Below are 15,414 nucleotides of genomic sequence, written 5' to 3'. Positions count from 1 at the left end.
CCAGGACCACAGCCAGGCCTTTTATTAGACCTTTTTTGTATCAATTTGTGGTGAGTACTCTTTGCATCCCGATTAGAGGACTCGGTGATGATTTGTTGGATTTTCAACTTATTAGATAGTTTTAATTTCAGTTGTTAGCTCCAATAAAGATAGTTCGGGGCCATGACCTAGCAACTCTTTGAATTCATGGGTTATAGAGGCATTAGATATTAGTTAATTGGATGTTATTTCAAGTTAAACTTTGTCATATTTATGGATATTTAGCCTGTAACTAATTTCAAAGTTGAGTTTCTAAATAGTTTGTCAGGCCAGGGTCCGCTCGGGATCGCTTATGGTTCCAGGTGTCATGTTAAATCCAAGGTGTAGGCTTGGGGCATGGAAAATTATATGTCCCTTACTCATTACCATCAACATTCCTTTTCTGCAAAATTCATTTATTATTTTCTTTTTTCTTCTTAATGTTTATTGGTTCTTATTTTTTACAACAGGGGGTGTTCTCAAGTTGTTGTCATACGATCAGAAGGTCACATGTTAAAGTTGTGTAAATAATTTATGAATTCAAGGTAAGACGGTACACAATAGACCTTTGTAGTATGATCCTTGCTCAGATTCCGTACATAGCGAAAGCTTTAATGCACCAAACTATCGTATGTTCGAAAGGTAAGATTTTTTACTTGAAAAATATTTTCAGAAAATTAAGTATTTTAATTTTAGGAATAATAACATTTTTGGTTCCTCGATTCTAAATAAATTTTGATCTTTGTCCTTGTGATATATGATTCATCATATTTAATCATAAGTAAATATAATTTTTTTTTGTCTTTTTACAGAAGAAATACGGTATATTTGTACTACAATTAGAACTCACCATATGGAGTGACAATATAAGCTTAATGTATCACATGGATAGTTAAGTAGCGAAACATTTATCAGTAAATTTATGAATATTTACTAGCAGACGAAATTAAAGTGTAAGTTCGAATTGATTGAAGGTTATCACAAGGATCAAAATTAGAATTTATCAATAACTGAAGACCAAAATATTATTTGACCGAAATAAATGTTCTTCATATAAATTTTGGGAACAAAAATTCAAAGGAAGAACCATCCATGTTTGTTTATCCTTCATCTACTCCTTATGTGATTATATTTAATACAACACGAAATTTAAGAAAGGACAAAATTATAAATTTATTGTCTAAAATTTATGATAAGAAGTTTAACAGAAATTACTAAGGTTCACGTTTAATGGACCAATAATGAAATACCATAGTCTTCTTGTATAGGAACTTTAATAGGTCTGCATTCAAAGGCGAGTCTAGAGAATTTGAGTTCTAGAGTTCGATCGTTAATGGTGATATATCAAAAAAAATATCTCTACCTTCTACAGGTAGAGGTAATACTGCACATATATGTATTATCCGCTCCTGACCGACTTACGAGAGTATACTGGGTATGTTGCTGGTGAGTTCAATCCCTTGAAGGGGAAAATTACGTTATAAGACCATTCTTAAGACTTGTATTGTTCCTATCTCGTATTATACTAATAGACGGCCAACAGCAATTCTTTATGGAGTATGAATAAGTAAAATATTGTACTGTGCATACATACAATATCTCATCTATTCTTATTAAAAAACACAAGTACCGTCGGTCCATTACGACCCAATTTTCACCTCAAGTTTGTTGTCCCCCGTATTTTCTTCAACATCTTCCTTAATCTTGAGTGCAGACTCTTTAAGCTGATGGCTTCCCAGCAGTACGATGGACTTTAACGAAGCAATATCTCCAAAACTCTCTGGAATCTCTATAAGCTCAGTACAATATTGTATATATAATTCCTCGAGCACGGGAAATGATTCATCTCCAGTAACCTGCCATTCAGAAAAAGACACCTTATACAGTAGTAGAGATTTGAGATTGTGGAAGGTGACATGTTCCATGTTCCATTCTTTTCCCCCTTCGATGCGTGTTCTCCATAGGTTCAGCTTTTGAAGGTTGGGTAGTGATCTCCCAATTCCTGACAGTGCATCTGATGTCAGATTGATGCCATACAAATTAACTTCTTTCAAGCTCGAAGGGAAGTGAAAATCAAACTGATGTACATGTCTAAGACGCCCACAGCACTCAAATTGAGCATAAACTCTTTCAAGTTTATTAAAGACATCCAATCTTGAAAAATATATTTGCTCTGCTGCTGAACAATCCATGCGGAATCCAAGGATTCGAAGATTGGGAAACCTTTTGAAAATATCTGATGAGTCTACTGAACAGGAAAGCTTGAGATACTTTAATGATGTTAGATTCTCTAGCTGTGTTGGTTTGTCAATATACGAGTCAAAGACAGAACAATTACAGACGTACACATGTCGTAGCTTTGCAAGACTCCAGATGGTAGGGGATAATACCATGTCTGGTACCCAATTAGTCACTTCCAGAATTTCAAGATTGCAGAGGTTTGAAAATGACGGAGGGAGAGCTTTTGCCTTCATCTCAATCCTTAAGCACCTCAAATGAACAAGCATCCCTATTTCATTCAGCACAGTATCTGTCAAAGTTTCCTTTTCTGTCAATCGTACTCTCCCCAGATCCAACCTTTTAAGAAGCCTCAAGTGTCTTAGGTGACAGTTATAGGGAAGGTAGTTACATTTCAAAGAGAGTAGGTGCTTAACATAAGGATTTCTCTTTTTTGGACTAAAAAAGGAAGAGGTATCACCAGAATGACGGCGTTTATCATAAATAATGGTCCGTCTACGCAGCATCAGATCTGAAGAAAAGGATGAAGACAGAACAACTGAGCTCGTCAAATCAAACAGTTTTTCCTTTCTAGCTTTTATTGAACAAAAATCATGCACAAGATCATGAATTTGGCAACTCTGTTCGCTACCACCTTTCACTATTACCAAGCTACTAGAAATTAACTCATCCACATAAACCTCTGTCACTTCTTCCACACTCTTCAAATCACTTGGTTCCACAAGTCCTTCATCACTCCATAAATCTTTCAGCCAACAGATATAAATATCTTCGTCCTTTGGATAACTTGCAAGGTACAGAAAGCATGGCTTTATGTGATCTGACAAGTGGTCATAACTTAATTGTATAACCTTCATCACTTCCTCTTCATCCTTAAAAATAAAGGAACTCAAATTATTGAGAACTTCAAGCCACAAAGCCTCTTTCTTTTCCTTCCTTGAAATAACTCCGCTGATCAAATCAAGTACCAAAGGAAGCCCACCACACTTTTGGGCTATTTTTTCTCCAACATCCTTTAGTTCATTAGGGCAATGTTCTTCTCCGAATACCCTTTTCTCTAACAACTCCCAACTTTCTTCTGGTCTTAGCAATCGAAGATCAAGAGGATCACTGTGGCATTTTCCATGCAAAGCCACTTCCTTTTTTCGACTTGTTAAAATAACTCTGCTTCCTTTCTGAAATTCAGTAGGAAAAGGTCTTGTCAGCTCATCCAATGTTGCAGTATCCCACAAGTCATCAAGGACAATAAGGTACCTCTTTCCAAACAGATGTTTCCGTAGCTTATCAGCAACATCATCGTCTATGTCATCCTCACTGACTCTTTCTTTCAAACCAATTTCATTGAAAATTTTTTGCAACAACTTTTTCTCATTACGTTCCTGGTCGACTGTGCACCAAGCACGAATGTCAAAATGACCAACAACAGACTTATCATTAAATACTCTGTAAGCCAAAGTAGTTTTTCCAAGCCCCGGCATGCCGACTATGGAAATGACATCTACCTCAGATGGTCCGCTGGTGAGCTTCCTAATTATCCACTCTGTCTCCTCCTCAAAACCTACAATTATTTTACTAGCTGTTGATGACTTGTTTTCAACTGGCTTGTTAGGAGAGTTTGCAAAAATGATACACGTGTTCTTGGAGATCTTCTCTTGTAACTCTTTTTTGACAAGCTTGATCTTTTCTACGGTATCAGGAAGTAAGAAGATAAGCTGCAAGAGACCTTGATCTCTGGCAAGAATTGAGTTAATGGCATGTTCCGCCTGATATGCCACATCTAGAACACGAGTCCAAAGATCTCTATACAATACTTGCTCCACATTCCCGAAGAATGATCTTATGTGTTCTAGGTGTTCTTTCACCCGACCAATTTCTTCTTTTATCAAAACAACTGAATAAGCATTGGAATTGAGCAAGTCATTTAAATGTCTAAATAGAAGAGTCATGAAGAGCGGTCCATCACTCATGGGGAAGCAGAGCTGAGATGAGTCTGCAGGGGCTTTCAAGAAAACATTCTTGAGATCTTTTCTCAGGAGTTCAATATTTTCCAACAAGTTCAGACTCGCACCGCGTGTTTCCTTGATATTCTTTTCTAAGTTGTGAACAATAATGGATACCTCCTTGGTAAGTGCTCCAACACGTTCCAAGAGAACAAACAATTTTTCATGATGAATAACGTCCATGGGCACATCAGTAAGAATAATCAATAGGAACTCTATCACGACATGAATGTTTCGAGCTGAGGTGCTAGGAGCAATAGCATTAATCATGTGTCGTTGTAGATGAATCAGATATTCTCTAAGAACGTCTGGAGAGGCTTCTAGGAGCTTCTTAATGAAGCATCCAACTTCTTCTGACTTTGCAGCTTTCAAATTTGTAGAACATATGTACATAACCTCCAGTGAAACCGGAATTATCTTCAAAAGTAGATGGACTAGCATGGAATTGACTTCAATGATCCTCTTCATCTGCTTGGTCCGTTTCATATCCTCCACTGCATAAGCTAAAAGGCTTGTACAGAAGTGACCTACTCTTTCAGCCATAAGTTGAAACTGCGGTAAGGCGTATTCAATTGTCTTACGCTCAATGCAACCATTTACTTTCAGCCCATGGAAATCCCTTAAGTTGCCAAATACATTCTGAAGAAGCTCATATTGAGTCATTGATGGTAAAATCAACTCAGCACGAACCTTGGGTAGATAATGGAGATTCACAATGAGTGCGTCCAAAAGTTCAACCAACTGACCCTCAGTAATGGTGGCACTTGATTCAGATTGATGATCTGAGACGACACAACTTTTGATATTCTTAAGGAGGCGAGGAATGACGTGATCCTTTAATTTAACCAGCATGTCATCTCCACTCTGATGAAAAAGTGACTGAACCAGACCATGAACCTCATATGATATGCAAGACATTTTGGTATTAGAACCATCCGAAATGTAATAACAAAGCTGTAAACATGCCAACAAAAATATCAGCTTTTCAAGAACAGTTTGATCCTGTTCAATCTTTAACCTCTCTATGAAATCATGAAGATTGACAATGTCCTCACGAAGCAAAGCAGATGAGACCTGCTATGAGACCAAAAGTGTATCTAACTTTTCAGTGCAACATATTTGCCGTGACAAATTTTACTCTAATTAAACAGAATAATCTTTCTACTTTGGGGTAAGTGTGAGTCTACTACAGGTATATTATCAACAGACTACCTTCCGCCACACTATATTAGGGTTGAGTTAGGTCTGAGTGACAAATCGTTATAAGCATTATTTTGCACATCAAACCCAACGATAAAAAGACGTGTTACCCAATATGAATCCCTACCCTTAAAACAACTTAACCCCATGAAAAAAAATCATTTTTCTTCTATAAAACTACATGAAACTTTTCTTTTATTCAAGATGGTTAACAGGTTGAAGTGGATTAAGCACCTTAATGAAAAGAACATACTTATAAGACTAAATTAATCATTTCCAAATGAAAACAAATATAAACGGATGTTTTATGACATACCGATGAGCTGTTTGCTTCCCGGCTTTCCCTTTGTCCTTTTCCTTTTTCTGTTTCCATGTATGTAGTCTGTTTTCACTAGTCAAGCCAAACTAGTTTTTCGTTTCAAGTTGTCAAGATCTGATCATGTATAAAAAGTACAAAAACCTTTATCAGAACACAAGAAACTCAAGAATTTGGCTGTAGCCAGACAACATCTGCTATATTATATGCTCTCCGTAGCTAGCTAAAATTATACAGACAAACAACATCGTTATAAAGAGATTTGATTGTATTATTTTGTTTATGCATCTATTCAAAGCCTTGTAATTAAGATTTCAGAGATAAACTTTGAATCATATATTCAAGATGGCGCAAGAAATAATTTCAAAATAAAATGGGTTGAATAAATACAATCATACCTTTAAATTTCAGCAAACCAGCCAAGATTAAGTTGTGTGAAATTGTAAAAGATGGGATTGAGACAGAAGTTGAAGTAAATAACTAAAGAGGAACTTCAACAATAGAAAGAAGAATCAAACACAAATTCACAATATTCCATCATAGTAATGTTGTTGAGATTAGCCCACTAAGGGATTGATTAATTTGGATTGCTTTTTGATTATTAAATTGACTCAAGATTATGGGAAAACAAAAATGTCCAAGTCACAAATCAACTTTAATAATAGAGAATGAATGTCCCACTACTTTAATTATGTCCAATGATTAAACAGAAAGACATAAGTTACCCCGCTTAGTTTTCAACTTTTTTTTTTTAACACCTTTACACCTGTCATATTGGGTCATTTGATACTTCGGATAAAAATAACAATTTCGAAATTATTATGGAAATTAATGGAGTCCATGTATATTGGCATTTATGGTTAAATGCTTCATTTATTAATTATTAAAAATAATTTTTATTTGGCTATAAATAGCCTTGTACATGGAAGATAATATGCAAGTAACAAGAAAATATTACTACAAAGTTTCCTCTCTAGTTTATTTTTTTTTATAATTTTATATCACGTTATCAGCATAAGGCTCTAACCAATACAAGCAAATACAAATAATAAAGGTTAGTATTTTATTTTCTTAAATTCTGGCTAATACTTCCAGACGCAATTTTAGTGCCCTAGACATATCTAGTAAAACTTATATGTCCTAGGCACTAGACGCAGAAATACATTTAAATGCAATGGATCTAGCAGACACTATTAAAAAGGATAATAAGGCATCTGATCAGGACAAGGCTAAGGCCATGATATTTCTTCGTCATCATCCTAACGAAGGGTTAAAAATGGAATACCTCACGATTAAAGATCCCCCCATATTGTGGAATAATTTAAAGGAAAGATATGACCACCTGAAATTGGGCATACTCCCATAAGCTCGTGATGATTGGACCTATTTAAGGTTCCAGGACTTTAAAAATGTTACTGAATATAATTCTGCGATGTTTAGAATTCAATCGCAGTTTGACTTGTGCGGGGAAAAGATCACAGACCACCAGATGATAGAGAAAACTCTTTCTACTTTTCACTCCTCGAGTATGGTCCTGCAGTAGTACCGAGAAATGGATTTCAAAAAGTATTCTGAATTAATTGGTCATCTTCTTATTGCTGAACAATATAATGATCTTTTAATAAAAAATAATGAAACTTGACCTCTTGGTAATGCTCCATTTCCAGAGGTGAATGCTGCAAATTTTTACCCGACTTGGCGTGAAAGAAATCCTGACCCTAGTCGTGATCGAGGTCGAGGTCGAGGTCGTGGTCGTGGTCATGGTCATGGCAGGTATTTCAATCAGGATAATCGTCTTGCCATAATAATAACCCTCAGCACCAGCAGTGCAAAAAGAGGGGTAAAGCTCCTGAAGAAACGCCAAGGACGAACCCTGATAATAGATGTTATCAATGTGGAGGAAAGGGGCACTGGGAGCATGCCTGTCATACATCTAAGCATCTGGTAAAACTATATCAGGCGTCACTTAAAAAGACAGAAAATGATGCTGAAACAAACTTCCTCCTAGAAGATAACATTGAGCCCATGCACTTGAATGTTTCAGATTTCATTCCTGAAGAACAAGTAAATCACCCTATAGGTGACAATAATGACAATCCGATTATGTTAATTTTCTGTTTAAGTTAGTTTACGTTTTTATTATTAATATTTTACTAATCTTGTATATAAATAATGTTTATATAACATATTTTGTGCTAGTGCCATAGTATAGTATAGTATAGTATAGTATAGTATTATGATCAATAAGTAATTTTGGTTTTGTAGTACGCCCATAAATTTTAACAGTATGAGCCATTTATATAATTTTACGGTACATAAATTATGATAACGTTATGGCTAGAATTATTTATTGCAGTAGTGAAATATTCATAGAAGACATATTATGAAATTAACATGAGTAGCCAATAAATCATGTTATTGCATATAATATTACATTTGTGTACTTTAGATTCATTTGGTTAGTAATAGCAAAACTATTATGTAGTAAAGATGTTAATTGTTTAGAACGCAGCTGCAATTAAAATATGGATATAAAATAAAATAAGGTGTAAATGCATCATATTATGTGCTATATGGCTACTCCTCAAGTCTTATTTGGATCAATAATTGATCATGATGATATTTGAGTAATTGATAGTGGGACAACGCATGCAATATTTAAAGATGAAAAATACTTTTTTCACTTACTCAGAAAAAGAGAAAATGTTACAACAATTGCTGGTAATTCAAAATTGATCGAAGGCTCCGGAAGAGCTAATATATTTCTTCCCAAGGGGAAAAAGTTAATTATAGAAGATGCATTGTTCTCTTCTAAATCCCCAAGAAATTTATTGAGTTTAAAGTTATTCGCAGAAATGGATATCGTGTTGAGACAATACATGAAATGAATGCCGAATATTTTGGCATTACAAAGAATGTCTTAGGTCAAAAACAAATGTTGGAGAAATTACCAACTTTGTCTTCCGGCTTATACTATACCAAAATTAGTACAATTGAAGAACACTTTATTGTAAACAAGAAGTTTACTGATATAATTATATTTGTGCTCTAGCATGATCAAATAGGCCATCCTGAATCAATAATCATGAGATGAATTATTGAAAATTCAAAAGGGCATTCGTTAAAGAACCTGAAGATTCTTACATCGGATGAATTTTCATGTGCTGCTTGTTATCAAGGTAAACTGATAAATAGACCATCGCCATTGAAAGTTAGCGTCGAATCCCCTCAGTTTCTGAAACGTATACATAGGGATATATGTGGGCCTATTCACCCACCTAGTGGGACATTTAGATATTTTATGGTCCTAATAGACGTATCTTCAAGATGGTCGCATATGTGTCTATTGTCATTTCGCAACCTGGAGTTTGTGAAATTATTGACACAAATAATAAGATTAAGGGCGCAGTTCCCAGATTATCCTATTAAGGCTATTCACCTAGATAATGCTAGAGAATTTACACCTCAAGCTTTTGATGATTATTATATGTCGGTTGAGATAAAAGTTGAACATCATGTTGCTCATGTTCATACTCAAAATGGTCTTGCTAAGTTATTTATTAAGCACCTACAATTGATAGCAAGAAAACTGCTTATGAAAACAAAATTGCCTACTACTATTTGGGGTCGTGCTATCTTACATGCAGTATCACTTATTCATCTCAGGACAACTCATTATAATAAATACTCCTCGTTTCAATTGGTTCTGGGTCATGAACCAAATATTTCCCATCTACAAATTTTTGGATGCGCTGTATATGTTCTTGTTGCACCACCTCAGCGTACTAAGATAGGCCCCCAGAGAAGGTTAGGAATATATGTAGGGTTTGAGTCACCCTCTATAATTCGCTACCTTGAACCATTGACAGAAGATTTATTTAATGCTCGATTTGCAGATTGTAGATTTGATGAAACAAATTTCCCGCAATTAAGGGGAGAAAAATGTGACCTTAAAAGAGAAATTGCGTGGAAAATTTCATCATTATCTCATTTTGATCCACGTACCCCCATATGTGAAAGAGAGATCCGGAAGATCATTCACTTGTAGAAATTAGCAAATCAAATGTCAGATGCATTTACTGATTTGAAAAGGATAACCAAGTCACATATTCCTGCAGTGAATGTACCTGTCCGAATTGAAGTTCTAAAAGAACTATCTTCTAATGTAATATCTTCTGAATCCCAAACAAGCCTAAAGCGTGGCAGGCCATTGGGTTCAAAGGATAAAAATCCTAGAAAAAGAAGCACGAAAAATGATAAAGATAGTTTTGTAAAAGATTCTCCTGAAGAGACTCAAAATCTGATTAATCTGATATTCCTGAAGAAATTAGTGAACCTGAGACTCAAGTGAATGAAGAACTTTTAATAAGTTCTACTAATGATAAGGTAAATTTAGATCAATCGAAAATTATAGTGGATAATGTTTTTGCATATAATGTTGCACTAAACATCATGCAAGATAATGAGGACCTTGAACCTCTATCTGTCGAAGAATGTCGACAAAGGAAAGATTGGCAAAAATGACAAGAGGCAATTCAATTTGAATTGAACTCTCTTGCTAAACGGGAGGTTTTTAGACCTGTAGTCCAAACCCCAAATGATATAAAGCCAGTTGGCTATAAATGGGTCTTCATATGTAAAAGAAATGAGAAAAATGAAATTGTAAGATATGAGGCACGCCTTGTTGCACAAGGATTTTCTCAAAGACCCGGTATTGACTAGGAAGAAACATATTCACCCGTCATGGATGGAATAACGTTTAGATACCTCATGGGTCTAGCTGTACATGAAAATCTTAAAATCCATCTAATGGATGTGGTTACAGCTTATCTTTATGGTTCACTTGATAACGATATTTATATAAAAATTCCAGAAGGATTAAAATTGCTAGAAGCATATAGTTCAAAGTCTCGGGGATTATATTCAATTAGATTACAAAGATCGTTGTATGGTCTAAAATAATCAGGGCGGATATGGTATAATAGCCTAAGTGAGTACTTGAAAAATGAAGGATACATAAATGATGTTATTTGTCCTTGTATTTTTATTAAGAAAATGGTGTCAAGGTTTGTTATACTCCCCGTTTATGTGGATGATATAAAGCTCATCGGGACTCCAGAAGAGGTCCAAAAGGCAATCGAATATCTAAAGAAAGAATTTGAAATGAAAGATCTTGAAAAGATAAAACTTTGTCTTGGTCTGCAAATCTAACAATTAGAAGATGAAGTATTCATCCACCAAACTACCTATACCCAGAAGGTATTGAAATGATTTTACATGGACAAAGCATATCCATTAAGTACCTCAATGGTTTTTCGATCACTTAAAGTGAGCAAAGATACTTTCCGACTTCTGGTAAAGGATTAAGAGATTCTTGATCCTGAAGTACTATATCTCAGCGCTATTGGTGCACTTATGTACCTCGTTAATGCTACAAGACCGGATATAGCATTTTCTGTTAATTTGCTAGCGAGGTATAGTTCTTTCCCTACGCAAAGACACTGAAACGGAGTTAAGCATATATTGAGGTACCTAAAAGAGACTATTGATATGGGTCTATTTTATACTAACAAAACTTGTCCAGATCTAGTTGGTTATGCAGATGCAGGTTATTTATCTGATCCACATAAAGCACGGTCCCAAACAGGCTATGCGTTACATATGGAGGTACTGCAATATCATGGCGATCGACAAAGCAGTCCATCATTGCTACTTCTTCTAATCATGTGGAGATAATAGCAATTCATGAAGTAAGTAGAGAATGCATTTGGCTGAGATCAGTAGTACATTCCATAAAAGAGAGATGTGGTCTGAAGCTTGATATCAATGTAACTACAGTCATATTTGAAGATAATGCAGCATGCATAACTCAACTAAAAGGAGGCTTTATAAAGAAAGATGGAACGAAACACATTTCGCCAATGTTATTCTTCACACATGACCTTTAGAAGAATGGTGATATTGATGTGCAACAGATCTGTTCCTGTGACAATCCAGCAGATTTGTTCATCAAATATTTACCAACTTCAACCTTTGAGAAGATGGTATACAAGATTGGGATGCGAAGACTAAATCAGTTGAATCGAGGTCTTCATCAGGGGGAGTGAGAATACGCGTTGTACTCTTTTTCCTTAACCAAGGTTTTTATCCCACTGGGTTTTTCCTGGTAAGATTTTTAATGAGGTAGCATTCAAATGCGTATTCAATGAAAGTTTTCTTTACATGGATATCCAAGGAGGAGTATTATGGAAATTAATGGAGTTCATGTATATTGGCACAAAGCCAACCACAGTAAGGACTCGTTTGGTACGCTGTATTAAATGAAATAATCCATGGATTGAAATTTAGTCCAACCACGTATAATATTTGGTTGCCCAATTTGAATCTAACCCCACCTAATACATGGATAGCTAATACACCATAGAGTGTATTAGCTTATACCTAAGAAATCATGGGATTACTTATTTATGGCTTAATAATACATGGATAAGAGAATTAAATGACTCAACTACCCCTCAATTCTTTTTATTAAATTTTTCTTTTAGTTCCATTTTAAATTTAATCACTACAAATTTGGTTGTTATGTTACATTTAATTTTCCAACCTCTTTTTACTTTGGTATGCGAATCAAGTGCTTAAATATCATTTACTCCCTTATGTAGGTTGATAGCTTTGAATGTGAACTACATTTTTGTTATTTTGTATTTGTTCAATTTACAGACAGATTAATTTAAATAGAAAAGATTATTGTCAAATAAATATATAATTTGAAAATCTAAAAATACATTATCAACGGTCTGTGATGTTCTTACATAGTGTGCTTTACATTTTTGAAAAATTATTTCTCTATAATATGACAATTATTTATTTTTTTAATTTTTTCTTGATTAAATAGACTCAATTTTTTAAAAGAAATAAATGATCAACTAAGCGGAGTGAGAATTATTATTCATATTTTAGCTTTTCTATAAGATCGCGCAAAGGGCGAGCAACTTGACTAGTTAAATGAAGTAGAAAATCTCATAAAAATTTAAGGGTATAATTATAAAGAAGCTTTTGTAGAGTTTTAAAATACATGATATATCTACTTTTTTTATACAATGAACCAATAAAAAATAATCCCTGTATTACTAATCCTTGCATTACTAATTCCTATATTACTAATCTCAATATTGTTAATCCATGGATAACTTCTCTTTGTACCAAATGACCCCTAAGTGGTTAAAATTGGTAATGCTCCTTTTATGGTTAAATGCTCCATTTATTAATTATTAAAAATCATCTTTATTTGACTATAAATAGCGTTGTACATGGAAGATAATATGCAAGTAAGAAGAAAATATTACTACAAAGTTTCCTCTCTAGTTTATCTTTCTTTCTTATAATTTCATATCAGAAATAAAATTTGATATTAAACCTATTTCATATTTGATTCTAGGTATTAGCTAATCTAGGAATTATGTCTGGTGTTCAATAACATTTTTGGGTTTCATTAATTCAGACTTCATCTACCAGCCATTTAAAAGGTGAAACATAAAATTATTTTTCTCATCCCAAAAGATTATGAAACAAAAAATGACTCAAGAGTCAAGAGACCTAATTTAATAATACATAGTTGGATTTTATAGAATGTAATGTCCCACTCATAGTGCAGAGGGACTACTTTAATCTTCACATGATTTGATGTTTAAAATTATAAATTGTATTAGAAAATGTAGTGTGAGTACATTATTAGATTTTCGCTAATTATACCCATTGATTAAAGGAAAAAGACAAAAGTTTTCTACTTTTTCTAACACCTTTACACCCAGACCAAATAGGAATCTTATCTAATCAGACTATAGAAAAAGTGGAAACTAATGATACTATCCCATATAAAAGGCGGGTAAAATAATGTCATTAGATACCCTTATTCCATTCCGCGTACAAGACTACCCTTAAAGTTGTTAGGAAACTATATGACTGTTTTCAACGTATATAAACTACACATGCTTGATGAAACTGAAGATTACAGCTGCAACACTTTGCAAGATCTAATAATACATCAGATCTCATGGTACTGAAAAACAACATATTTTAGTAAAGAACACAGGTTGTGTCTGTCCATTGCTAAAATTGCTCACTTCCAAAATCCATTCAAGAAAATACTATTAGACAAGAATTTCTTGACGTATCAAACTTCTCATACTATTTCTAACGTTTATTTGTTTGGTCTTTTGTGCTTCAATCCATTAAAGTCTCTATACCCTTGTTGTATTATTTGCACTCCATATTGTCAAATTTGTTTATCATTTTATTCTCTTTCTTCCTCTGTCAGACTCCACAAAATGCTACTATAATTGCTCTCTTATGTGTTGAGTTTTGACGTACATTTTCCTTTTCATGATTTGAACAAGTTGAGCATCTGCTTACTCCTTGAATATGGCTTGTATTTACCATCGTTCATAGCTATGCCTTCTGGATAATTATATTCTTCAAGATTAGTAGGTTCTGTGATGAGTAGCACCGGAATCGACCATCCATGGGTCTGTTGCAGCTTGGTTACCTGATAGAAAATTTACCTTTACCTCTAAATGATTGTGAGACTGTGACCTGCAAACATTTGCAGTATGACCCTGTCTGTTGCATAGTTGACAGCGAACAGGGTTACTGGTGCAACGCCCCCATGCAGGAGCACTTCTACGATTGTTGGAACGCCATTGTGAGTTGTTGGGACGACGAGCAGTGCGATTGCAGGAATTGGTGGATCTGTTGTGAGTTGTAATTGCACTGGTTTCTATCTTCAATTCCTCATGTTTTAGAAAGAGCTCATAATCAATTAGTTTCGAATACAACTCATCATACAAGATGATGGAATCTCTTTCTCAATTTGCAGTGGAAATTTCACGAAATCTGATACAAGGCCACTCAGAATTTTCACTACCAACTCATCGTTTGTGACTGTAGCACCGGCGATGGCTAGTTCATTGCAGATGGAGCGCACTTGATGGAGATAATCAGCAACTGGGAGGGAATCCTTTGATAGTCGCGTGAGCTGGTCGCAAAGGCTAAAAATTTAGGCTACAGTTGCTAGGTGTAGGGAGTGCCAAACAAGTTTAGTAGTGGAGGCAGTAGCTACAGTTGCATCAATCGTCGGATCTGACAGAAGCCATTATGGCATTCTGGATCAATTGATCTTGGTGGAACCAAACGCTATATGCTGGATTCTCTATTTCTCTACCATTCTGCGTGGTAATTGTCGAAGGAGTGGGAGAATAGCCATCAAGATGGCCAAACAGATAGTGCCCACACATGAGCATGAAAATCTGTGCCTTCCATGTAGAAAAGTTATGGCTGCCAACAAGTTTTATCAGCAGCCAGGATACAGGATTAAACTGAACAACAACGCTAGAGTTGCGTCCATTGGTAGAGTCCGCGTTCTATATGTCCTAGACATGTTAAAAGGAGTCTGTGGTGGTAGTCAAAAGATCGAAAAAAAAAACTCTGGAGAATTAAGATGTCATCTCTGATACCATGTAATGAATTGAGCAAGATGAAGCAAAAAGATGAAAATCTTTTATTAATGGATGAAGAACTGATATATATACACAAAATAAATAATAGTGTCTCTGTGAAAGTGCTCCGCCTACGGTGGAAACAAAA

At 34.9% G+C, this 15,414-nt stretch overlaps 1 protein-coding gene and 1 long non-coding RNA gene across 4 annotated transcripts; one reads left to right on the top strand and one right to left on the bottom strand.

Annotated features, from left to right (window-relative positions):
• Window positions 1-1,547: 1,547 nt before the first annotated feature.
• Window positions 1,548-6,425, bottom strand: LOC107871304 (putative late blight resistance protein homolog R1A-3). Of its 3 annotated transcripts, none has more exons than XM_016718195.2 (3): window positions 6,171-6,425; window positions 5,773-5,889; window positions 1,548-5,333 (listed from the first exon to the last, which is right to left on the bottom strand). In XM_016718195.2, exons 2-3 carry the CDS (start codon window positions 5,827-5,829, stop codon window positions 1,659-1,661), a joined length of 3,732 nt encoding a protein of 1,243 aa, XP_016573681.2. In that variant the 5' UTR covers window positions 5,830-5,889; window positions 6,171-6,425; the 3' UTR covers window positions 1,548-1,658. The 3 variants fall into 3 exon arrangements, with proteins under 3 accessions (XP_016573681.2, XP_016573682.2, XP_016573683.2); XM_016718196.2 differs by having other exon boundaries at window positions 1,548-5,330; XM_016718197.2 differs by having other exon boundaries at window positions 1,548-5,210; window positions 6,171-6,424.
• A 7,185-nt stretch (window positions 6,426-13,610) lies between these two features.
• LOC124891634 lies at window positions 13,611-15,316 on the top strand. The gene is made up of 2 exons (XR_007049775.1): window positions 13,611-14,525; window positions 14,648-15,316. It is a non-coding gene; the product is annotated as an uncharacterized LOC124891634 (long non-coding RNA).
• Window positions 15,317-15,414: the final 98 nt, after the last annotated feature.

Source organism: Capsicum annuum, unplaced genomic scaffold, assembly GCF_002878395.1.
Source record: "Capsicum annuum cultivar UCD-10X-F1 unplaced genomic scaffold, UCD10Xv1.1 ctg3917, whole genome shotgun sequence".
Taxonomy (NCBI): domain Eukaryota; kingdom Viridiplantae; phylum Streptophyta; class Magnoliopsida; order Solanales; family Solanaceae; genus Capsicum; species Capsicum annuum.
The sequence above is the reverse complement of the archived record's forward strand: the minus strand, read 5'-3'. Positions and strand labels throughout refer to the sequence as shown.